At 40.8% G+C, this 25,285-nt stretch overlaps 1 protein-coding gene across 1 annotated transcript in view; it reads left to right on the top strand.

Annotated features, from left to right (window-relative positions):
* Positions 1–19,706, top strand: part of EARS2 (glutamyl-tRNA synthetase 2, mitochondrial) — a 45,714-nt gene extending 26,008 nt beyond the window's left edge. The window contains exons 4-9 of the mRNA XM_053694350.1: positions 1–167; positions 1,882–1,990; positions 3,120–3,258; positions 4,569–4,699; positions 8,551–8,680; positions 19,554–19,706. The exon at positions 1–167 is cut by the window's left edge and continues 306 nt beyond it. Coding sequence (XP_053550325.1) covers positions 1–167; positions 1,882–1,990; positions 3,120–3,258; positions 4,569–4,699; positions 8,551–8,680; positions 19,554–19,634 — 757 coding nt within the window. The 3' untranslated portion in view covers positions 19,635–19,706. The remainder of the gene's footprint in view (positions 168–1,881; positions 1,991–3,119; positions 3,259–4,568; positions 4,700–8,550; positions 8,681–19,553) is intronic.
* The last annotated feature ends 5,579 nt before the right edge of the window (positions 19,707–25,285 follow it).

The following is a 25,285-nucleotide window of genomic DNA, read 5'->3' as shown; positions in this document are numbered from 1 at the left end:
GGGCTGGCAGTCTCCTTTATTTGCCCATCTTCCACTCCTACTCAACAAGGATGGCACTAAACTTTCCAAACGACAAGGGGACATCTTTATCCAGCATTATATTCAAAGCGGTTACCTACCAGATGCCTTGCTGGATCTTATCACAAACTGCGGCTCTGGATTTCTTGGTAAGAAAGTATATTAGGGGATATTTTTAGTGGCTTCTTTGTCAATCAAATTGTAATTAAACATAACAAGGAAACTGGGTTTTGTGTTTACTTGATTTTTTGTACTGACACATAGTAGAGTATCTCTAAGCAACCTTAAATGGACATGTAAATCAAAATTATACTTAAAGGGACAGTCTATTCCAGAATTGTTAATGTTTAAAAAGATAATCCTTTTATTACCATTACCCAGTTTCGCATAACCAATACGGTTTTATTAAAATACTTTTAACCTCTGTAATTACCTTGTATCTAAGCCTCTGCAGACTGCCCCTTCTCTGAGTTCTTTTGACAGACTTGCATTTTAGCCAATTAGTGCTGACTGATAAATAACACCATGGGAGTGAGCACAATGTTATCTATATAACACACATGAACTTGCGCTGTCTAGCTGTGAAAAACTGTCAAGATGCATTCAAATAAGAGGCAGCATTCAAAGGCTTATAAATTAGCATATGAGCCTACCTAACTTTAGCTTTCAACAAAGAATACCAAGAGAACAAAGCAAATTTGATGATGGCATTAAATTGGTAACATTGTTTAAAATGACATGCCCTATCTGAATCATGAAAGTTTAATTTTGACTAGACTGTCCCTTTATATGCTTTTAGATAGAGTATGCACTTTCAGGGGGGAAAAAAACCCTCACAATTTCTTCTATCAACTTTACTTTTTTGGGAATTCTTTGTTGTTGAAAAGCATACCTAGATAGGCTCAGGAGTAGCAATGCACTACTGGGAGCTAGCAGCTGATTGGTGGGCACTCTTTTGTCATTGGCTCGCTCACAATATGTGTTCAGCTAGCTCCCAGTATTGCATTGCTGTTCACAAATGTCGATCAACAAAGCAAAGGCTATTGTGCTTGCTCAGAAGCAAGTGCACAAAATGAAGTGCTATGTGCTTATTTATTATCACATTGGTCTGTGCATACACTGTCCACAGGAATTATTGACTCAAGTGTTCTAGACTCTGATTGGCTGTATTTTTTTTTAAATTGTATTTAGAGTCACGTTTAAAGGGTTATTAAACACTAAATAAACTTCATGCATCTCCCTCTGATTATGGCTACCATAATTTTGGAACCTACTGCAGGTATTTACATGTGCAAATATGTCAGCACTGGAATGTAATGAGAAAGATAGCTTTCAACATGAGAGCACCTTCCCTTTCGGATACTTTCTGTATCTCAAACGGGATAAGACAGGGCTGCCCCCTCTCCCCACTTCTGTTTGCCTTATCAATTGAAACGCTAGCACAAAAGATCCGCAATAATCCTAACATCTCAGGAATTGCAATAAAAGAAAATGAATATAAACAAGCGTTATACGCTGATGATATTCTATACACCCTTACCAATGTCGAAGTCTCAATCCCAAAACTTCTAGAAGAGCTTGCAACTTATGGTTCCCTCTCTAACTTTCATTTAAACATCACAAAGTCTGAAATCCTTAACATATCCGCACTGCAGGCGCAATTACTAAACATATGTGAAACACAACATGAGAGCACCTATAACTGAAAGGAGGCGGTGCTTATAAAATGTATTAGTGTTTAATGTCCCTTTAAGAGCTGCAGGAAACGGTAACTACATATTTTGTTTAGAAATACTGTGTAGGAGACACCTTTAGCTTAATAACTATCACTTAATACCAGTAAAATCTTCCTTATTCTCACAGAGAACCAGATGGGTCGTACTCTTGATACGTTAATTCAGCAGTATGAACTAGAGAGAACCAGCACCCACTCAGCTCTGTTAGATCTGGAAAAGCTTCCTGAATTTAACAGGTATGTATAAGTGTCTGTGCACAATACCCGTATATAGGACTAGATTACAAGTGGAGCGCAAATTAATGCTCTCGCTTGAGCGTTAATTGCGCTATAATTAAGATTTTTGCGTTTGTCGGGTTGCATTCATATTAGGAGTTGAAAGTAAACTCTTTTTGCTCTCACGTTAACCCGACAAGTGCAAAAAGTCAATGTTAGAATATCATGTGCACGGTCACGTATTCCCCATAGAAGTCTAGCGCTGCAGAATCTGTTGGCGCTCTACAAATAACCGATAATAATAATAATAGAAGTCATTGGAGAAAAAAAAACCTTGCTCTTGCGCAAACGCGATCGCTTATTCTCATTTGTGCTAACCTAACATGAAAATATGAATATTTCATATTTCAATGTTCTTTACATAACAGAATATGTTCTATTTATTCATACATATTTCTATATATTCTGCTATCTGCAGAATATTGGAATATTTAAATATTTACAGTAAATACATAGTTAAAGCCTTTATTATAAATGAGTATTGCATAAATATGCTTTTACATGGTTTCATTTACTTAACAGCAAAGGGCTTAAATGCACATATATATATGTGTGTGTGTGTGTGTCTACATGTCTATTTATGTCTTTATATGTGTATATATGTCTGTAAATACATATTTACACATATAAATAAATGTGTACACACATATAGACATACATACATCTTATGGAGATGTATCTGTATGTGTCTCAATGTTAAAGCCCTTTGCCTGTCTTTTTTTTTTCTCTAACACCTGAGACCTCATATGTTTGAGCCCTTATAACTTTTGTGTGCAATAATTTTTATTAGCTGTTGTTATGAGGGCAACTGTACTTTGTAATGTATTTTTGATGTGTTTTGTGCAACTTTTATGCTTCGCAAAACAATTAACCAGATCTCTGAGGTCGCTATAATCATTCTAGCATAAATTGCGATTGTGCTCATGCGATCACGTTTACTTTCAACTCGTAATACCAGCGGTAAACACGATTGAGCGCAAACCCTTGTGATATACCCCTTATCGCTTGGGTGCAAAAGTTTGTGCTCCACTCGTAATCTGGCCCCTAGGATGTATAGTGATCCTTTCTCACCCCTGACCTCTTGTTTTAGGATTCACCTGGCAAAATGGGTTGAGGCAACTGAGACCCGAGATCAGCTAGTCGCACAGCTACAGGCACTTTTACAAGAAACCTACACAGAAGTGACGTTTGATAAGGAGTACGTAGAACGAATACTGTTGCTCAGGAAGGTGGGTTCACTAACGGATGACATTGTTGGTCATCATTTTTTAAAACTGATACTAAAGTCTATCTTGCTTGACTGATATATTGCATACACTTCTTATTCTATGGCCCCAATTTATCAAAGGTCTTGCGGACCTGATCAGACACTGCGGATCAGGTCCGCAAGACCTCGCTAACTGCGGAGAGCAATACGCCGCCCCCTGCTGAATCGGCCGCCAGCAGGGAGGTGTCAATCAACCCAATCGTATTCGATCGGGTTGATTTCCGGCGATTCCTGTCCGCCAGAAACACGGCCCTTCAAGCTCCATACGGAGCTTGATAAATGGGCCTGTATGTGTTTGGGAAAGCTTGTTTATAATGATGGTGTTAAATAAGTTAGTGTGTGATTTAAGCTGCAGTTGAACTGGGTGTTGATACCAGAACAAAGTAATATATCTCAAAACAATCACCTCTCTTGGATCTGTAAAGAATATAAAAGGACACTAATGTCAAATGTTTTCTTTCATGATTCAGGAATTTTAAACAACTTTCCAATTTACTTACATTATACAATTTGACACAATCTTTTTTTATACGCACACTTTATGAGACTGCAGTTCCTATTGAGCATGTGATAGCTGTCACATGATACAGGGGGTAGGGCAAAAGGAGGGAATTTAAAATTTAAAGGGACAGTCAACACCAATGTGTTGTGATGCAAAAAAATAACATTGGTGACATCATAATATTTGGGTATTTGTGCAGACTGAAGTTAAAGGGTTAGTTAACCCCAACATTTTCTTTTATAATTCAGATTGAGGATACAATTTTAAACAACTTTCCAATTTACTTCTTTTATCAATTTGCAGAAGACTAAAAAACAAACTTTGACTCAGGGATGTGTAATTACATAGTAGTGAAGGGGTAAAGCATAAATCTTTGCCCTTAGAGTACTGTACGGTCACAAAAGGGTTAACAGAAAAACGATGGTTCATTCAACAAAAGAACATCAAATTTGTTTGAAGAAAACTAAGCACTGCAATACATTTTGAAAACATTTAACACAGCGCCCTGTAAATGGAGTGCTTCTGGGTAGGTTGTCTTTGTATGCAGCAGGTTAGGAGGTAGCGTGAAGTTTTGAATTTTCACTAATAAATACTATTGTGTTACATTGGAGGACCTCAGAGAATATAAACTAACAAGATCGTAAAATTAAATCTCTAAGAGGTTTATGGAACGGAATCATCAATGTCTAACAAGAGAGTTTGTTAGATGAACATATGAATGGATGCACTGATTTTTCTGTAGGAAATAACACCCATGCCTTATTTTTCAGGGTCATGTGTGCCGGTTGACAGACTTACTGTCCCCAACTTATTCCTACCTGTGGATACGTCCCTTGATATCCAAGGAACAGCTGGACAGCCTTTCTCGTGAGGCAAGTGTGATTGGAGAGGTGGTTGTGCGGTGAGTAAAGTTCTTATATTTTTAATTATTCTGGATAATACTAAACAAAAAACTGGCACATAACACTAAGCACAACTTGATTGATACTTTCACAGTTTAAAACACAACAATCCATAAGCTCCTTTGACTGTGCATATAAGTTTTTGACCTTGTTACATGTTTATCGCGATGGAAAAAAAAGAGAATCTAAACTATTCTGACATATGGGACACAGTTAGGTAGAGCTGGCAAAAAATGCATCAAACAATTTGTTTAGGAAAAAAAATACCCCTTTCTTTCTTAAGGTGGTCAGAGTCCACAAGTCCTTACTGTTGGGAATTCATCACCCCACTACCTGAAGGAGGCATAGACACCCTACACCAAGAGTTTTTAATCCCTTCCACTCCCCTGTAATAAAGGGAGATCTTTGATGCCATAGTTCCCCTCTTATCTTTGAAGAGAGTAGCATAGGTATTTGACTGTGTAATGATCCTCCTGTGGGAGTTTTGATCATAAGCCTGCCACAGGTGTTGCTTGGACTGGTTCTTCACCCTCCTTCTGTTTGGCCATATAAGTCTAATCCCTCAGGGAATCCTCTGCTGTACAATACAGTGCTGAATGGTCTCTCTACTGTACACAAGCATTGCAGCTGGTTAAGCACACTGGAATGGTTGTCCTACTGGGTAAGTAGCTTTGTCACTCACACATCCCGCAGGCTATCAGTAGGCTCATAGGATTATGTATATCATAGCCAGAGTACACTTTCAGGTAACACATGTTTAGAGTGTGGGGGCACATAGTGTGTTATCAATGTGTTAGAACTGTGTACAGTCTTCCAAGCTCTCCAGGCTTGGCCCCTTCTCAGTTCCATTTTTTTAATTTTAAATCAGACAACATATTTGTGTTAGCCTACATCAATAACCAGGGAGGTGTTTGCAGTACTCTAGCAATGAAAGAGGTATCTCACATTCTGTCCTGGGCAGAATCTCATCTGTGTATGATTTTGTCAATCCACATTACCAGGGTCAACAATTGGGAAGCAGATTACTAGAGATGGCAATCTCTCCATTAAGGGAAATGGTCCCTCCATCAGGAGATTTTTATTCAGTTGGTACAGCATTGGGGTCTTCTAGAGATAGACTTAATGATCTCTTGTCGGATTCACAAGCTCCCCAGTTATAGAGCGAGGTCCAGAGACCCTTAAGCAGGACTGGTAGATGCCTTAGAAGTTTCTTGGCTAGTCTAACTAATGCCCATACCACTGCTCTCCTCCCCCTTCTATGCCCCTTCTCTGCCCCTTCTCTCTCCCCCTTCCATACCCATACCCCTACTCTCCTCCCCATGCCCCTTCTCCACCTTCTTCAGTCCCCCTTGTCCCTCCCCCCACTGCCCTCTAACCTTACTTCTAATTCGTCATATCGTCATATCCCCTGATTCCCTCACCGATTGCATGCTGGAACGTTCTGCATGTAAGCCAGGCAAAATAAGAGCCAGGATCCCGCAAGGACCTGATGCGGGCACCTCTCAAAGGGATTGGCTGCTGTGTGACGGTCGTGGGGCCATTTAGGGAGATCTTTGACCTCCCATCGGGTCCTTTGAAATGCTACAGACTTCCTCCGGCCCTATGTGCACAGGGGTGATTGGGGTGTGCCCAGGCACACCCTGTGCACACTCCTATACATTTCTGTGTTATTTCATAGAAAGATTCCTAGACTTCCATTTATTGTTCAGGCTCTTAGCTCCTCCATGGAATCTCAACTTTAGTTATGAAAGTTTATCCTTGGCAACTTGGGTGTCTGGAAAATTTAGTGGATATAGGATCACATCTATCCTTAGCTTTGTAAGGTACAAAAAGTGGAATTATTCTGATACAGACTTATTAGGCTCCTCAGCCAATTTGAGACTCCTTTGCTCTTACTTTAACTTACTCAGTTGGGAGTGCAACAAATCCACTATATAGTTAGAGAGTGTTAAAATTGCTCCTGAAAAATAATGAAATTCATAACTGCAGTATTTCTCTTTCTACCTTATTATGGCGATTGCACTTGAGTATGTCAGTGAAACAGTATGCAAAGTGCATTGTAGATGGCATGGTAAGAGCTTTTGGTAATGTGTTAGGTGCCCTCGATACCTGGCTTGAATGCCTCGCAACAGATTTGTTCAGCTGTTACAATCTCTTCAACTAACATGCTTGATAGTGATTTACAACGAGATTGCACCTTTTTACCCAGAATCCATTACTCATCTGGATTAATGCTTTTGAACAGATGCCATTTGATATGCACCATCACACAAGGTCACCAAATCCTGTACATGGGGGCCAATTTATCAATGTCTGTTCGGCATGATACGCTGTAGCGTATCCGACAGACATCGCAGAATGGCGAACCAGAACTGCTTGTGCATTGCCGCCCCCTGCAGATTTGCGGCCAATCGGCTGCAAGCAGGGGGTGTCACTTAGCCCGATTGTATAGGATCAGGCGGATTGCAGACCGCAGCCTCAGAGGCGGCGGACCAGTTATGGAGCAGCGGTCTTAAGACCGCTGCTTTATAACTGCTGTTTCCAGCGATCCTGAAGGCTCCCGCGGAAACAGGGGCATCAAGCTCCATTCGGAGCTTCATAATTCGGCCCCATGATGTGTCTGAAATTGTGGATAGGCTTTGGGAATTTTTAATTTTGAAATTCATTGCAGACCTTGCAGTTTTATACATCTCTACTATAGGTGTTATTTAGGTTATATGCTATCTGCCTGCCAGGGTTTTTTCCCTGCTTTGTTTGCCATGTGCTGCTGGCAGCCATTTTACTCACCTTTCTTGCTGAATCTGGTTCTGAGTGTGTGATGCTGCTCATTTCCTGCACGCCCTTTTATGGTCAGACTGTTATACATCATCCGTGTGAGACAGGTTGCAGTCTCAGAATTGTGATGTCATCACTTATTATTTAAAGGGCCTCTGTTCAGTATGCTTTGCCCTTGCGTTGTCTCAGACCTGTTTGTGAGTTCCTGTGTATTACCTGGCTAGTCTGACGTCTCTTCTGGTTCCTGATCTCTGACTTGTTCCTGGCTTTGCTGTTCTCCTTGTTCCTGATTCCGGCTCGTCTGACTACTCGCTTTGGCTCCTGACTCGGCTCGTCTGACTACCAGCTCTGGTTTTGACTCCTGGCTTCTTATTTGACTTATGGACTTTTTATTATTTTTGTTATTAATAAAGGTGTGATTATTTTTGCACTTCTTGTCTCAGTCTGATTCCTGACACCGCCACTCATTTACCTAAATTAAAATATATGCCAAATAGTGGAGGATGCCTTCACTAAACACGATTCTTGACAGAATTAGAGATTGGGTCTATTGTGGGTAGACTCATTTCGGCCTCTTTAAACTTTACTATGCTTACTGTAGTTATATTTGTCATGGCTCAATGTTTTTTAGTTATGCCCACACTCCACGGATGACTAATTTAGTTTGACAGTCCTAGACACCGTAAATGTATCTATATATCTCTTCTATAGAGAGTGGTCACTGAGCTACAATTGGTTTTAAACAGGGCAATTAAAAAAAAAAGTTATGCTCTAATATTTCTAGTTTCCTGTTTTAGTTTGAAGTTGTTGGTTTTTCAAAATAATTTAAGAAAATATTATGAAATACGACTTACCGTATAGAATAAGTATAATTCTGGTGAATAACCTTAGTGAATGTGTAATTTTCTATACATATGTCTGCAAAATTTAATACCATATCTTTGTGTACTTTAAGTATCAATTCTGTCAAATTGTTTGTCTTTTCATATTCTCCCAATAAAACAATTAAAAATAATATATATATACTTTCATTTTTGTTGAGCCTTATGATATATATTCTCTCTCTCTTTCTTAGGCTCCTGCAGAAAAATGACCTTAATCTTGAAATGCTGAACAATGACTTAAGAAGCCATCTCCAAGAACTTAAAAGCACAAAATACAGCAATGCCATGAAACTTCTGCGCATGATTCTCAGTGGCCAGCAGGTACCGTCCTTCTTTTTCATAGAAATACATAATCTTTTATTTCTCCTAGGTAAAGAAATGATGCTAAACATTAGATCTTGTTTTTTTTGTAAAAACAAATTAAACCGGCTTATTGTCATCACACGCCCTCAAATGGAGAATAATGCTGGTGCAAAGCTATTGGTCTAGGTATCAGACAATGAATTCAAATAACTGAGATCCCTTAGGTCTCTTTTTATATATTACAAGATCACTTGTGAGAGTCCTTCTCCGGAATGGCCATGTTTCACTCCATATTGCACAGAAATCCTCTTGATTGGTGCCATAATAATTATTATTATTATTATAGGTTTTTTGTAGAGTGCCAACAGATTCTGCAGCGCTATAAACATAGACGGAGTACAACAAAACAATTATAGGGATCAAATGGGTAGAGGGCCCTGCCAAGAGTCGCACTGTTGTAGTCAGCTCTTAAGAAGGTGATCTACAAACAGCTGGACTCTAAGGCTTACATGCTAAGGGAGTTCAGGGGATAGCAATGGAGGAGAGGAACTGGTATAAAGAAAGGTCAGTGTAGGTTGTATGCATCCCTGGAGCGCTTGAAGCTTTAAAAGCTAGGGGAGAGTCTTGTAGAGCGAGGCAGAGAGTAATCTGATTCATAACAACTACAACACTATATCTTGCAGAAAATTATTGTAAAAGTTACACTACAATACTACACAAGGTTCTGCATCCTTAATAGCATTACTGGTGAGCAGGGGCCATATGTAACCCTTGGAAATGGTCCTTTTACCCTCAAATTCATTTTTCTATAGCACAGAATACATGTTCCTTTTATCATCAAAATCCACACGTCAGTGTTGCCAAAAAACAAACTTGCTCTAACCATTCTCCACTTCCTTTTCTCTCCTGAACGCTGAAACTTTTCAGCACTGTTGCTGTGGACTATAAATCTGAGAGAACTGTAGAGAGCAAACCTTTTAAAGATTTGCAGCTACATATCCATTACTGAACATTTTATTGATTGACTATCTGTGCCTTAGATGGTGTGACTCAATATGAAGTTTCTTTCTAGTTTTGGTACACAGAGGGAATTGTTCCTAATTTGTTTAGGAAGCCTTTTATAGGCGTCTACAAGCAACACCTTGCTTGTAGTTACAGCTATGTAAAGTAGGTAATACTGTTTAGTCATGTCAAGTTCTTGTTAGTTCATATGTATATAAGTTTTGCACAATTAATTAGGTTTGTTTTGTTGTGGTATGTTGCTAGGCTACAGACGGCGCCCGAGTGTGACGCATGCACCGTGCCTAAGCAACCGCCACGCTGTTAGTCACATACGGGAACTAGAGGTTTTGCGATCACGTAAGCGGTGAGTTGTATATAAGTATCGCATTTGTCATTTTGTTACTATAATGGTCTGAGGTCGTGGTAAAACCCTGAAACGTCACAAATTGCATTAAAGAGATTTGAATGATCTTAACACCGGAGAGTGCTGGCTTTCTTTGGGACTGTATTGATACTTTTGCTTCGCACCCCGGCCAGCAGTGGTAACATCAAGAGTGCTAAACCGGTTGGACTTTGTATTACTATTTGTTTACAGCACCCGATATTAAGAGATACTTGGATTCGAAAGACCTCTCATTTGAAGACTTGACATGTCACAGCAAGAGCAACCAGCAGCTGAGGACATAAGCTCAACTATACCAGGAGCCAGTGTATTCCAATACTCAGATGAGGATGCAATTGGAATACTTTCTCCTGTTAAGTGTGGTCAGTCCACGGGTCATCATTACTTCTGGGATATTAACTCCTCCCCAACAGGAAGTGCAAGAGGATCACCCAAGCAGAGCTGCTATATAGCTCCTCCCCTCTACGTCACACCCAGTCATTCTCTTGCACCCAACTAATAGATAGGATGTGTGAGAGGACTGTGGTGATTATACTTAGTTTTTATACCTTCAATCAAAAGTTTGTTATTTTAAAACAGCACCGGAGTGTGTTGTTCCTTCTCAGGTAGAATTTGAAGAAGAATCTACCTGAGTTTTTGTATGATTTTAGCCGGCGTAGTTAAGATCATTTTGCTGTTCTCGGCCATCTGAGGAGTGAGGTAAACTTCAGATCAGGGGACAGCGGGCAGGTTCACCTGCAAAGAGGTATGTAGCAGTATATTATTTTCTGAGGAATGGAACTGACTGAGAAAATACTGCCAATACCGATATAATGTAAGTTCAGCCTTAAATGCAGTAGTAGCAACTGGTATCAGGCTGTCATGTATGTATATTTACACTTCAGTATTCTGGGGAATGGCACTTCACTGGGATAATACTGTATGCATAAAACTTTTAGCCTAACTTGCAGTGGGAACGACTAGCAGCAGGCTTTCTAATGACACTTCATTTTATTTGATGTTAAACGTTTTGCTGGCATGTTAAATCGTTTATTTATCTGAGGTACTGGGTGAAAAATTGTTTGGGCACTGTTTTTTTTTTTCCACTTGGCTGTCGTTTTATTTAATTTAAGACAGTTTACTGTTCTCCCTCACTGTTGTGTGTGAGGGGGAGGGGCCTATTTTGGAGCTTTTATACGCATCAGAAATTCAGTCACTAGTCTGTTTTCTTCCCTGCATGATCCGGATCGTCTCTACAGAGCTCAAGGGTCTTCAAAAATTATTTTGAGGGAGGTAATCACTCACAGCAGACCTGTGAGACTGTGCTTTGACTGTGATAAAAAAACGTTTATTTTCTGTACTTTTTTTCTGCTGTTTAAGGGTTAGTTATCCATTGCTATGGGGGCAATCCTTTGCTAAATTGTATTTTTTACCGGGAAAAATTTGATTTTATAGTTTCTCCGGTTCATTGTTACTCAACTGTCATAATTTTTTTCTGTGCTTCTTAAAGGCACAGTACGTTTTTCATACTACTTGTAAATTGAGTTGAAAAGTATTTCCAAGTTTGCTAGTTTAATTGCTAGTGTGTTAAACATGTCTGACTCAGAGGAATATCTCTGTGCTATATGTGCTAAAGCCAAGGTGGAGCCCAATAGAAATTTATGTACTAATTGCATTGATGCTACTTTAAATAAAAGTCAATCTGTACAAATTGAACATCATTCACCAAACAACGAGGGGAAAGTTATGCCGACTAACTTGCCTCACGTGTCAGTACCTGCATCTCCCGCTCGGGAGGTGCGTGATATTGTAACGCCGGGTACTTCAGGGCGGCCATTACAGATCACATTACAGGACATGGCTAATGTTATGACTGAAGTTTTGTCTAAACTACCTGAACTTAGAGGTAAGCGGGATCACTCTGGGGTGAGAACAGAGTGCGCTGATAATAATAGGGCCATGTCAGATACTGCGTCACAATTTGCAGAACATGAGGACGGAGAGCTTCAATCTGCAGGTGACGGAGCTGATCCCAATAGAGTGGATTCAGACATTTCAAACTTTAAGTTTAAGCTAGAAAACCTCCGTGTACTGCTAGGGGAGGTATTAGCGGCTCTGAATGATTGTAACACCGTTGCAATCCCAGAGAAATTATGTAGGCTGGATAGATACTATGCGGTACCGACGAGTACTGACGTATTTCCTATACCTAAGAGGCTTACAGAGATAATTACTAAGGAGTGGGATAGGCCCGGTGTACCCTTTTCCCCCCCTCCTGTATTTAGAAAAATGTTTCCAATAGACGCCACCACACGGGACTTATGGCAGACGGTCCCTAAGGTGGAGGGAGCGGTTTCTACTCTGGCTAAGCGTACCACTATCCCGGTGGAGGATAGCTGTGCCTTTTCAGATCCAATGGATAAAAAATTAGAGGGTTACCTTAAGAAAATGTTTGCTCAACAAGGTTTTATATTACAACCCCTTGCATGTATTGCGTCTGTCACGGCTGCGGACGCTTTTTGGTCCGAGTCTCTGGAAGAAACTCTTGACTCAATAACTATAGATGAGATTTCAAATAAGCTTAAAACACTTAAGCTAGCTAATTCATTTGTTTCAGATGCCGTAGTACATTTAACTAAACTTACGGCTAAGAATTCCGGATTCGCCATTCAGGCACGCAGAGCACTGTGGCTGAAATCCTGGTCAGCTGATGTTACTTCTAAATCTAAATTACTTAACATACCTTTCAAAGGGCAGACATTATTTGGGCCTGGTTTGAAAGAAATTATCGCTGACATTACAGGAGGTAAAGGCCATGCCCTGCCTCAAGACAGAGCCAAACCAAGGGCTAGACAGTCTAATTTTCTTGCCTTTCGTAACTTCAAGGCAGGAGCAGCATCAACTTCCTCCGCTCCAAAACAGGAAGGAACTGTTGCTCGTTACAGACAGGGCTGGAAACCTAACCAGACCTGGAACAAGGGCAAGCAGGCCAGAAAACCTGCTGCTGCCCCTAAGACAGCATGAAGTGAGGGCCCCCAATCCGGAAACGGATCTAGTAGGGGGCAGACTTTCTCTCTTCGCCCAGGCTTGGGCAAGAGATGTCCAGGATCCCTGGGCGTTAGAGATCATATCTCAGGGATATCTTCTGGACTTCAACACTTCTCCTCCAAAAGGGAGATTTCATCTTTCAAGGTTGTCAACAAACCAGATAAAGAAAGAGGCGTTTCTACGCTGTGTACAAGATCTGTTACTAATGGGAGTAATCCACCCGGTTCCGAGGTCGGAACACGGACAGGGGTTTTACTCAAATCTGTTTGTGGTTCCCAAGAAAGAAGGAACCTTCAGACCAATCTTGGACTTAAAGATCCTAAACAAATTCCTAAGAGTTCCATCGTTCAAAATGGAAACTATTCGGACAATCCTACCCATGATCCAAGAGGGTCAGTACATGACCACAGTGGATTTAAAGGACGCTTACCTTCACATACCGATTCACAAAGATCATTACCGGTATCTAAGGTTTGCCTTCCTAGACAGGCATTACCAGTTTGTAGCTCTTCCATTCGGATTGGCTACGGCTCCAAGAATCTTCACAAAGGTTCTGGGCGCTCTTCTGGCGGTACTAAAACCGCGAGGAATTTCGGTAGCTCCGTACCTAGACGACATTCTGATACAAGCTTCAAGCTTTCAAACTGCCAAGTCTCATACAGAGTTAGTACTGGCATTTCTAAGGTCGCATGGGTGGAAGGTGAACGAAAAGAAGAGTTCTCTCTTTCCACTCACAAGAGTTCCCTTCTTGGGGACTCTTATAGATTCTGTCGAAATGAAGATCTACCTGACAGAGGACAGGTTAACAAAGCTTCAAAATGCTTGCCGTGTCCTTCATTCCATTCAACACCCGTCAGTGGCTCAATGCATGGAGGTAATCGGCTTAATGGTAGCGGCAATGGACATAGTACCCTTTGCACGCCTACATCTCAGACCGCTGCAATTGTGCATGCTAAGTCAGTGGAATGGGGATTACTCAGATTTGTCCCCTACTCTGAATCTGGATCAAGAGACAGGAAATTCTCTTCTATGGTGGCTTTCTCGGCCACATCTGTCCAGGGGGATGCCATTCAGCAGGCCAGATTGGACAATTGTAACAACAGACGCCAGCCTACTAGGTTGGGGCGCTGTCTGGAATTCTGTGAAGGCTCAGGGATCATGGACTCAGGAGGAGAGTCTCCTTCCAATAAACATTCTGGAATTGAGAGCAGTTCTCAATGCCCTTCTGGCTTGGCCCCAGTTAACAACTCGGGGGTTCATCAGGTTTCAGTCAGACAACATCACGACTGTAGCTTATATCAAAGATAATTCGCTGGGCAGAGTCTCACTCTTGCCACCTGTCAGCAATCCACATCCCGGGAGTGGAGAACTGGGAGGCGGATTTCCTAAGTCGTCAGACTTTTCATCCGGGGGAGTGGGAACTTCATCCGGAGGTCTTTGCCCAAATACTTCGACGTTGGGGCAAACCAGAGATAGATCTCATGGCGTCTCGACAGAACGCCAAGCTTCCGTGTTACAGGTCCAGATCCAGGGATCCGGGAGCGGTCCTGGTAGATGCTTTGACAGCACCTTGGACCTTCGGGATGGCTTATGTGTTTCCACCCTTCCCGATGCTTCCTCGATTGATTGCCAGGATCAAACAGGAGAGAGCATCAGTGATTCTAATAGCGCCTGCGTGGCCACGCAGGACCTGGTATGCAGATCTAGTGGACATGTCATCCTGTCCACCTTGGTCTCTGCCTCTGAGACAGGACCTTCTGATCCAGGGTCCCTTCAAACATCAAAATCTAATTTCTCTGAAGCTGACTGCTTGGAAATTGAACGCTTGATTTTATCAAAACGTGGATTTTCTGAGTCAGTAATTGATACCTTAATACAGGCTAGGAAGCCTGTTACCAGAAAGATTTACCATAAAATATGGCGTAAATACTTACATTGGTGCGAATCCAAGAGTTACTCATGGAGTAAGGTTAGGATTCCAAGGATATTGTCTTTTCTACAAGAAGGTTTAGAAAAGGGTTTATCCGCTAGTTCCTTAAAGGGACAGATTTCAGCTCTGTCCATTCTTTTACACAAACGTCTGTCAGAAGTTCCAGACGTTCAGGCTTTTTGTCAGGCTTTGGCCAGGATTAAGCCTGTGTTTAAAACTGTTGCTCCACCATGGAGTTTAAACTTAGTTCTTAACGTTTTACAGGGTGTTCCGTTTGAACCCCTTCATTCCATTGATATCAAATTGTTATCTTGGAAAGTTCTGTTTTTAATGGCTATTTCATCGGCTCGAAGAGTCTCTGAGTTATCGGCTTTACATTGTGATTCTCCTTATCTGATTTTTCATTCAGACAAGGTAGTTCTGCGTACTAAACCTGGGTTCTTACCTAAGGTGGTCACTTACAGGAATATCAATCAAGAGATTGTTGTTCCATCATTGTGCCCTAATCCTTCTTCAAAGAAGGAACGACTTCTACACAATCTAGATGTAGTCCGTGCCCTGAAATTTTATTTACAGGCAACTAAAGATTTTCGACAAACTTCTTCCCTGTTTGTAGTTTATTCTGGACAGAGGAGAGGTCAAAAAGCTTCTGCTACCTCTCTCTCTTTTTGGCTTCGTAGCATAATACGTTTAGCTTATGAGACTGCTGGACAGCAGCCTCCTGAAAGAATTACAGCTCATTCTACTAGAGCTGTGGCTTCCACTTGGGCCTTTAAGAATGAGGCCTCTGTTGAACAGATTTGCAAGGCTGCAACTTGGTCTTCTCTTCATACTTTTTCCAAATTTTCCAAATTTGACACTTTTGCTTCTTCGGAGGCTGTTTTTGGGAGAAAGGTTCTTCAGGCAGTGGTTCCTTCCGTATAAAGATCCTGCCTGTCCCTCCCGTCATCCGTGTACTTTAGCTTTGGTATTGGTATCCCAGAAGTAATGATGACCCGTGGACTGACCACACTTAACAGGAGAAAACATAATTTATGCTTACCTGATAAATTCCTTTCTCCTGTAGTGTGGTCAGTCCACGGCCCGCCCTGTTTTTTATGGCAGGTCTTAATTTTTAAATTATACTCCAGTCACCACTGCACCCTTTAGCTTCTCCTTTCTCGTTGGTTCTCGGTCGAATGACTGGGTGTGACGTAGAGGGGAGGAGCTATATAGCAGCTCTGCTTGGGTGATCCTCTTGCACTTCCTGTTGGGGAGGAGTTAATATCCCAGAAGTAATGATGACCCGTGGACTGACCACACTACAGGAGAAAGGAATTTATCAGGTAAGCATAAATTATGTTTTTTGACACACTTACCACGGGTCCCACTGAGAAACCGGTAACGCATATATTGTCTCACTTGCTTAAATTGAAAAAAAGAGAAAGAGACTTGGAACTGCACGGAAAATACTTATAAGAATACCACAGAAAGAGGTATATACCCAGGGGATTTAGGGTAAAGAACATTCCCACCTTGGGTAGAAACAACCCTGCATTTTGTGATAGATGGTGCAATATTCTGAATAAATGCTCTCTACACCTGATGTTACTAGTGGTTTAAGAAGTTCTAACACTGCTTAGTCAAATTAAAATTGATCAATATACCACAGAACATACAGATACGCTAATAATTAAAGGAGAAGAAAACTGGGAAAATAAACTCCAGACACAAATAGAACAATACCAGAAAGAACTTACAGCTTTCAAAAACATAAAATTTGAGACCGTGCTTGAAGATTATCGAGAAAAGAAGGTGTACAAGTGGCTGCTAAAGACAGAAGAAAGGCAAAGGTTACAAGAATAGACCAAGGAGGTACAGAGCAAGAAAACCATGGAACCTCACTACTGTGGACAGCTCGGGATCAGGTACCGACTCTGACACAGCACAAGACCAGATTACACAAGAAACAAGAATAACCGATGGAGTAACTACAAGATCAAAAAACGGAGGAGGGGGTGCCCCCACCCGAGGAGGGCCCTGAGACAAAGAAGGTAGACGAAAATATTGTTATCAATATAAGCAAAAGGACACTATCAGAAGCAGAAAGATCGCTACTGCAAAAAGGCCTCTCATTTGTTCCAACGGAATATACAGACTAATTTGATCTACATGTAGACATTCAAAAATTTCAGCATACCCTAAGGCTTAAAGAATTCTTTGGAGATACATCCCAACAGACAGCTCAACATACAGTGGGATTGAAAAAGGAAAAGCACATTTGACCCTAATAGCTATAATGCTAACATACAAACTTTTTGTAACAAATTGGAGAAAGATTTTTCCAGCTCAACCAAAAGGCAAAAAGTGAGATATATAATCTCACCAAAAAGGAGAGAGAAGCTATGAAAAATCTGGCAGAAGACAAGACAATAGTTCTGAGGAGAGCCGACAAGGGCGGTGCGATAGTAATATTGGATTACGCATTCTACCGAGAGAAAGTCCTGTCACAACTTGATGATACCAAAGTCTATTCAAAACTCCCAAGGGATCCTACTACAGTATTTAAAAAGTTTATAGATACTCACTTGGAGGAAGCATTGGCAGACGGCTGGATAGACCAACAAACTCTCGCCTTTTTGAAGACAGAGTACCCTCGGATACCGATTTTCTATACACTGCCTAAAATTCATAAAAACCTACAGAGACCCCCTGGCCGGCCGATAGTCTCAGCGGTGGATTCAATCCTCCAACCTTTAGCAGTCTACTTAGACAGTTTGCTGCAACCACTAGTACAGCATATGGACTCTTATGTAAAAGACTCAAACAAAGTCATTAAATCACTTAAAGAACTATATTTACGAGGAGATGATGGTTGGCTAGTGACATTAGATGTCACTAGCCTGTACACAGTGATTCCCCATTTGGAAGGATTGGCAGCAATAAGGCGTCAACTACTGAAATATCCCTATGTGGGGCCGCCCTTGGAGTTTATCCTAGATGTACTTGAAATGTGCTTAAGCAGGAATTACTTCAGATTTGAAAAGCAGTTTTACTTGCAACTAGTTGGTATAGCGATGGGGTCCAGTGTGGCCCCATCTTATGCAAATCTGTTCATGGCAGAATTCGAGAACACGGGAACCGCATGTTTTGAAAAGATCAGAGATAATATACTACAAAAGATACATAGGCAATCTGCTAGTGATTTGGGTAGGCACAGGAGATAGCCTCCTGGACTGGTTTAACGAACTGAACACTGAACGCACATCACTAAAGTTTAAAATGAACCACAGCCTACAAGAAATAGACTTCTTGGATCTAAGAATTGGAAAAAACAGAAACAAACTAAGCACAACACTGTTTAGAAAAACTACGGACGGGAACTCCCTGCTACATGCCTCCAGCTGCCACCCTCCTGCCCTTAAGAGAGCGCTTCCAAAATTGCAGTTCTTAAGAGTTAAAAGAAACAACACAGATGAAGAAAAGTCAACTATCCAGATGAACGAAATGGAAGATTGATTCATCCAGGGAGGATATAAGGCGAAACATCGGAGCTCAATATGTACGGCACTGAATAAGAGAGAAGCAGACCAACCTGTAGTCCGTCATTTTCCGCAATGCGGACATACGGTGGCAGATCTTAAATATAATATAATAGATCACGTTCCCCCATTAAAGAGAGGAGGAGATCGCAACAAGATTCTGATGCAAAGAGAAGCTAGATGGACATATGAGTTAGAAACATTAAGTCCAAAAGGACTGAATACCAAAATAGAATGGCATTGCTTTTTGTAAAGAAAACTACCTTTCTATTGCACTGGCGATTATCTAGAGTTTACGTATACATTGTTTTCAAATGTTGTCTGTGTAGTAATACGTAATATTTAGCAGAATACGCAATAATTAGTTACGCATTATATAGTCATTTTTAGGTTCTCTACTATGTTGAGCATTAGTGTTACTGATATTCCTAGTTACAGCTATGTAAAGTAGGTAATACTGTTTAGTCATGTCAAGTTCTTGTTAGTTCATATATGTATATAAGTTTTGCACATTAATTAGGTTTGTTTTGTATGTGGTGTATATATATATATATATATATATATATATATATATATATATATATATATATATATATATATATATATATATATATATATATATATATAGTCCTGAAACAAAGATGCACTCTCAGGGTTTTATGTATATGTATATATATATATATATATATATATATATATGTGTGTGTGTGTGTATGTATGTATGTATATATATATGTATATATATATGTATATGTATGTATATATATATATATATATATATATATATATATATATATATATATATATATATATATATATATATATATATATATATATATATATATATATATATATATAATCCAATTAAACAATTGGCACTTACTAGGTTTAAAAGATCAGTGCATTCTGGAACCTGGTAAAGCTGTCCATGGCGATTGTGAGTGGACATTGGAGAGCTATATATTTTTTCAGAGACTGAAGATTTACTTTATTTCTCTTTTTTTACAGCATGGCCCAAGTGTAGCTGAGATGATGCTGTCTCTGGGACCCAAGGAAACTATTTTGCGGCTACAGAATGCTTTGTTTTAGCGGAAGAATACAGATGTAGCTTATACCACTCTCCTTATAAAAGCTGCTACAAATAAATTATTTTTGTAAAAATCTGTATCTTATTTTTTTTTTTTTATAAATATGTTTTGTGATAATAGTTATTAAAGGGATTGAAAGGTCAAAAATAAAATGTGGGGGGGCGGAGCCAACTGTGCAGCAGAGAGGTCGCAAATTAATGGAGCTCTTAACCTTACCAATATAATAAAAGAATTTGGCGACTGCAAAAGCTTATAAATTTGGCATATACTGCAGACTGATCAGCTAGGAAGACCTACTCATTTGACTCCTAAAGGAGTAGCATTGAAATAACGGAACTTTACATTCATGATGTGAATACTGTCGACAAGTGACTGAGGGAGACGCCATTTTCTGTGGCCTAAGCAGAGCCTGCAACTAGGAACAGGATTTTCATCATTTCACCTAATTATGGCCACTGCAGATCATATTATGGAGGAGATGCACACCTTTCTAGATAGCTGCCGTTCAGCATTTGAACGTTTCAATGTCTATGGGTCCCAGCAAACAGCCGCAGCACCGAACACCCATATTGCCCGCGCTCCCACTCCTATGATTACTACCATGGGGGGGGACGCTTTGGGGCCCCGGCGCCCCCCCTCCACTTGGCACCCACTTCATAACATACTGGGAGCGGAGGATATGACCGCAGAGACCCACCTGAATGGGACTGACACCGGAGACAGTGCGCCCAGAGTGGATTACTTAGCGCCCTCAAGCTTTGTAAGCATTACCTGCATGAGCCCGGTAAGATGTCAGTCGCCTCCTGTTAGAGGGTTGCTGAGGCTAGAGCATACAGCTCAGTTTGACGAAACGCCAGCCTGGACCGGTCCTTCCCTCCTTCGGCCAGAATTTGTTTTGCCTCCGATCGGCCCTTCCCGGTACAGCCCGACTGCCGAGGTTCAGAGCTTTGGCATGGAGGCTCAGAGACTTTGCCTAGCTTTCCGGTCTGGCGTGGGGTAAGGGAACTCTCATCCTCGCACCCTGCAATATATCAACCCCTTTCTCCCCGCCTGAAGTTCAACGCAGCATAGGTTTAGTGACTTTTTATAATGCCCACTACATATACAAGTCTGCTACCCTGATTCCATTCTCGCTCCATTGCAGCCTGTCCCTAAGTTATTTGTTGTTAAGCCACAAAGTGCTCCTGCCAATATTGCAGCTACAATTACATTCTTATTTCTAATTCTATAAGTGGTCTTACCTGAATCCAGAGACAGTGTTCCCAGGAAAATTGTTGTTTATTGGGGACATTTATGTTGGCTGTTTTTTTTCACAGTATTCCATGATTGATATATCCCTATAGTATTTGTATTTTAAATATCATGGTGTTTTGTTGACATGCTGAACTTTGCTTTAATCCATACTAGCTAAATATGCTTGTCTCATAACTAGACAAACTTTGCTGAGAAAAGGACGTATGAGAACTCTAATGCTGGATAAGCATATAACTACTTTTCTAACATAGGGCCATTCTATTTCATTCACATGGTTCAGCTTTGGGTTACAATTGTTTGCTGTTTTATTTGCACCCATGGGGATGTTACTGGAATTTCAATTTAGCACTCTCTCTATATGTTCCCATGTTTTATTAAGTAGAGCTAAACCACCACCTCTCTAATAATTTTTTCTAGGTATTAAGATGATTCTATTATATTATATTTACTCTCAGATTCTAGATATAGCTTGTACCTAGGACGCACTACTGCCAGCGGCCGGGGCAGTGTGACACCTATAGTATACAAATATAGAGCTCTGTAGAAGTGTCTTGGCTCTAGCTTTACATCACACAGAAAATTAATCTCTTCAAACAAAGTTTCTGTTTTTAGTCAAGATTTTGGGCATGTTGTCAATACCTTTTGTATAGTTGTTGGGCTGCCATAACAAGTTCATAAGTCTCTCATATTAATATTCTCCAAGTCCTACTTAGTTCCCACCCGCATAAAAACTAACACTTGTACCTATTCTAGTAATTCACAGAGAACATTTATTCATAGAGTCCAGTCTAATATGTAATATCTACAACCCCTCAATCTTAATACTAAAGGGACAGATAGATAAATAATTGAAACACTTTCCCATTTCCTCTCCTACTTTGAGAATTTAACCTACCACCTCCCCCCTCTCCCCCCACATAAGGAACCTCCTAGATATGGAGGGCTACATATGCGGCTCTCTCGTCTATGCCGCAACCTTCAATACCCCCCTAGCATTCATTTTTACATCTTACCACAGTATTGACTCTAACTACCACATTCCATTCAGCTGGACTGATTAACATAATTTCCCAGTAGAGTCTCTGATTGTTTCACCATGTTGTTTCCATTTAGGAATAGTACTTTCACTGTGGTCATTACTTCATATGTTAATTACTAATCTAACTCTAGTTTATTGGTCTAAAGGTAATCGTTCAAATCACTCAATTTCCTCTTTCAGTGTTTGTTGCATGTTTTTAGAGGCACAAGAGTTGTCTTCAATGTCAAGTGAGGTAACACATTTTGTTTAGACCATGTTAACAAGAAAAAGAGGTTCCAGTCTACCATATTGTATCATTTATAATGTGAAATATTTTTAGCTTGTCTTATGCTATGTTTTTTTTCTCCAACATAGGTGTGTCCGGTCCACGGCGTCATCCTTACTTGTGGGATATTCTCTTCCCCAACAGGAAATGGCAAAGAGCCCAGCAAAGCTGGTCACATGATCCCTCCTAGGCTCCGCCTACCCCAGTCATTCTCTTTGCCGTTGTACAGGCAACATCTCCACGGAGATGGCTTAGAGTTTTTTAGTGTTTAACTGTAGTTTTTATTATTCAATCAAGAGTTTGTTATTTTGAAATAGTGCTGGTATGTACTATTTACTCAGAAACAGAAAAGAGATGAAGATTTCTGTTTGTATGAGGAAAATGATTTTAGCAACCGTCACTAAAATCCATGGCTGTTCCACACAGGACTGTTGAGAGCAATTAACTTCAGTTGGGGGAACAGTGAGCAGTCTCTTGCTGCTTGAGGTATGACACATTCTAACAAGACGATGTAATGCTGGAAGCTGTCATTTTCCCTATGGGATCCGGTAAGCCATGTTTATTAAGATCGTAAATAAGGGCTTCACAAGGGCTTATTAAGACTGTAGACTTTTTCTGGGCTAAATCGATTCATTATTAACACATATTTAGCCTTGAGGAATCATTTATTCTGGGTATTTTGATATAATAATATCGGCAGGCACTGTTTTAGACACCTTATTCTTTAGGGGCTTTCCCAAATCATAGGCAGAGCCTCATTTTCGCGCCGGTGTTGCGCACTTGTGTTTGAGAGGCATGACATGCAGTCGCATGTGAGAGGAGCTCTGATACTTAGAAAAGACTTTCTGAAGGCGTCATTTGGTATCGTATTACCCTTTGGGCTTGGTTGGGTCTCAGCAAAGCAGATACCAGGGACTGTTAAGGGGTTAAAGTTAAAAACGGCTCCGGTTCCGTTATTTTAAGGGTTAAAGCTTCCAAATTTGGTGTGCAATACTTTTAAGGCTTTAAGACACTGTGGTGAAAATTTGGTGAATTTTGAACAATTCCTTCATGTTTTTTCGCAATTGCAGTAATAAAGTGTGTTCAGTTTAAAATTTAAAGTGACAGTAACGGTTTTATTTTAAAACGTTTTTTGTACTTTGTTATCAAGTTTATGCCTGTTTAACATGTCTGAACTACCAGATAGACTGTGTTCTGAATGTGGGGAAGCCAGAATTCCCATTCATTTAAATAAATGTGATTTATGTGACAATGACAATGATGCCCAAGATGATTCCTCAAGTGAGGGGAGTAAGCATGGTACTGCATCATTCCCTCCTTCGTCTACACGAGTCTTGCCCACTCAGGAGGCCCCTAGTACATCTAGCGCGCCAATACTCCTTACTATGCAACAATTAACGGCTGTAATGGATAATTCTGTCAAAAACATTTTAGCCAAAATGAACACTTATCAGCGTAAGCGCGACTGCTCTGTTTTAGATACTGAAGAGCATGACGACGCTGATAATAATGGTTCTGAAGGGCCCCTAACCCAGTCTGATGGGGCCAGGGAGGTTTTGTCTGAGGGAGAAATTACTGATTCAGGGAACATTTCTCAACAAGCTGAACCTGATGTGATTACGTTTAAATTTAAGTTGGAACATCTCCGCATTCTGCTTAAGGAGGTATTATCCACTCTGGATGATTGTGACAAGTTGGTCATCCCAGAGAAACTATGTAAAATGGACAAGTTCCTAGAGGTCCCGGGGCTCCCAGAAGCTTTTCCTATACCCAAGCGGGTGGCGGACATTGTTAATAAAGAATGGGAAAGGCCCGGTATTCCTTTCGTCCCTCCCCCCATATTTAAAAAATTGTTTCCTATGGTCGACCCCAGAAAGGACTTATGGCAGACAGTCCCCAAGGTCGAGGGAGCGGTTTCCACTTTAAACAAACGCACCACTATACCCATAGAGGATAGTTGTGCTTTCAAAGATCCTATGGATAAAAAATTAGAAGGTTTACTTAAAAAGATGTTTGTTCAGCAGGGTTACCTTCTACAACCAATTTCATGCATTGTCCCTGTAGCTACAGCCGCATGTTTCTGGTTCGATGAGCTGATAAAGGCGGTCGATAGTGATTCTCCTCCTTATGAGGAGATTATGGACAGAATCAATGCTCTCAAATTGGCTAATTCTTTCACCCTAGACGCCACTTTGCAATTGGCTAGGTTAGCGGCTAAGAATTCTGGGTTTGCTATTGTGGCGCGCAGAGCGCTTTGGTTGAAATCTTGGTCAGCTGATGCGTCTTCCAAGAACAAGCTACTTAACATTCCTTTCAAGGGGAAAACGCTGTTTGGCCCTGACTTGAAAGAGATTATCTCTGATATCACTGGGGGTAAGGGCCACGCCCTTCCTCAGGATCGGCCTTTCAAGGCAAAAAATAAACCTAATTTTCGTCCCTTTCGTAGAAATGGACCAGCCCAAAGTGCTACGTCCTCTAAGCAAGAGGGTAATACTTCTCAAGCCAAGCCAGCTTGGAGACCAATGCAAGGCTGGAACAAGGGAAAGCAGGCCAAGAAACCTGCCACTGCTACCAAGACAGCATGAAATGTTGGCCCCCGATCCGGGACCGGATCTGGTGGGGGGCAGACTCTCTCTCTTCGCTCAGGCTTGGGCAAGAGATGTTCTGGATCCTTGGGCGCTAGAAATAGTCTCCCAAGGTTATCTTCTGGAATTCAAGGGGCTTCCCCCAAGGGGGAGGTTCCACAGGTCTCAGTTGTCTTCAGACCACATAAAAAGACAGGCATTCTTACATTGTGTAGAAGACCTGTTAAAAATGGGAGTGATTCATCCTGTTCCATTAAGAGAACAAGGGATGGGGTTCTACTCCAATCTGTTCATAGTTCCCAAAAAAGAGGGAACGTTCAGACCAATCTTAGATCTCAAGATCTTAGACAAGTTTCTCAAGGTTCCATCGTTCAAGATGGAAACCATTCGAACTATTCTTCCTTCCATCCAGGAAGGTCAATTCATGACCACAGTGGATTTAAAGGATGCGTATCTACATATTCCTATCCACAAGGAACATCATCGGTTCCTAAGGTTCGCATTCCTGG

The sequence above is a fragment of the Bombina bombina genome, chromosome 11, assembly GCF_027579735.1.
Source record: "Bombina bombina isolate aBomBom1 chromosome 11, aBomBom1.pri, whole genome shotgun sequence".
Lineage (NCBI taxonomy): Eukaryota > Metazoa > Chordata > Amphibia > Anura > Bombinatoridae > Bombina > Bombina bombina.
Note: the sequence above shows the minus strand (reverse complement) of the source record. Positions and strands in the feature narration are given on the sequence as shown.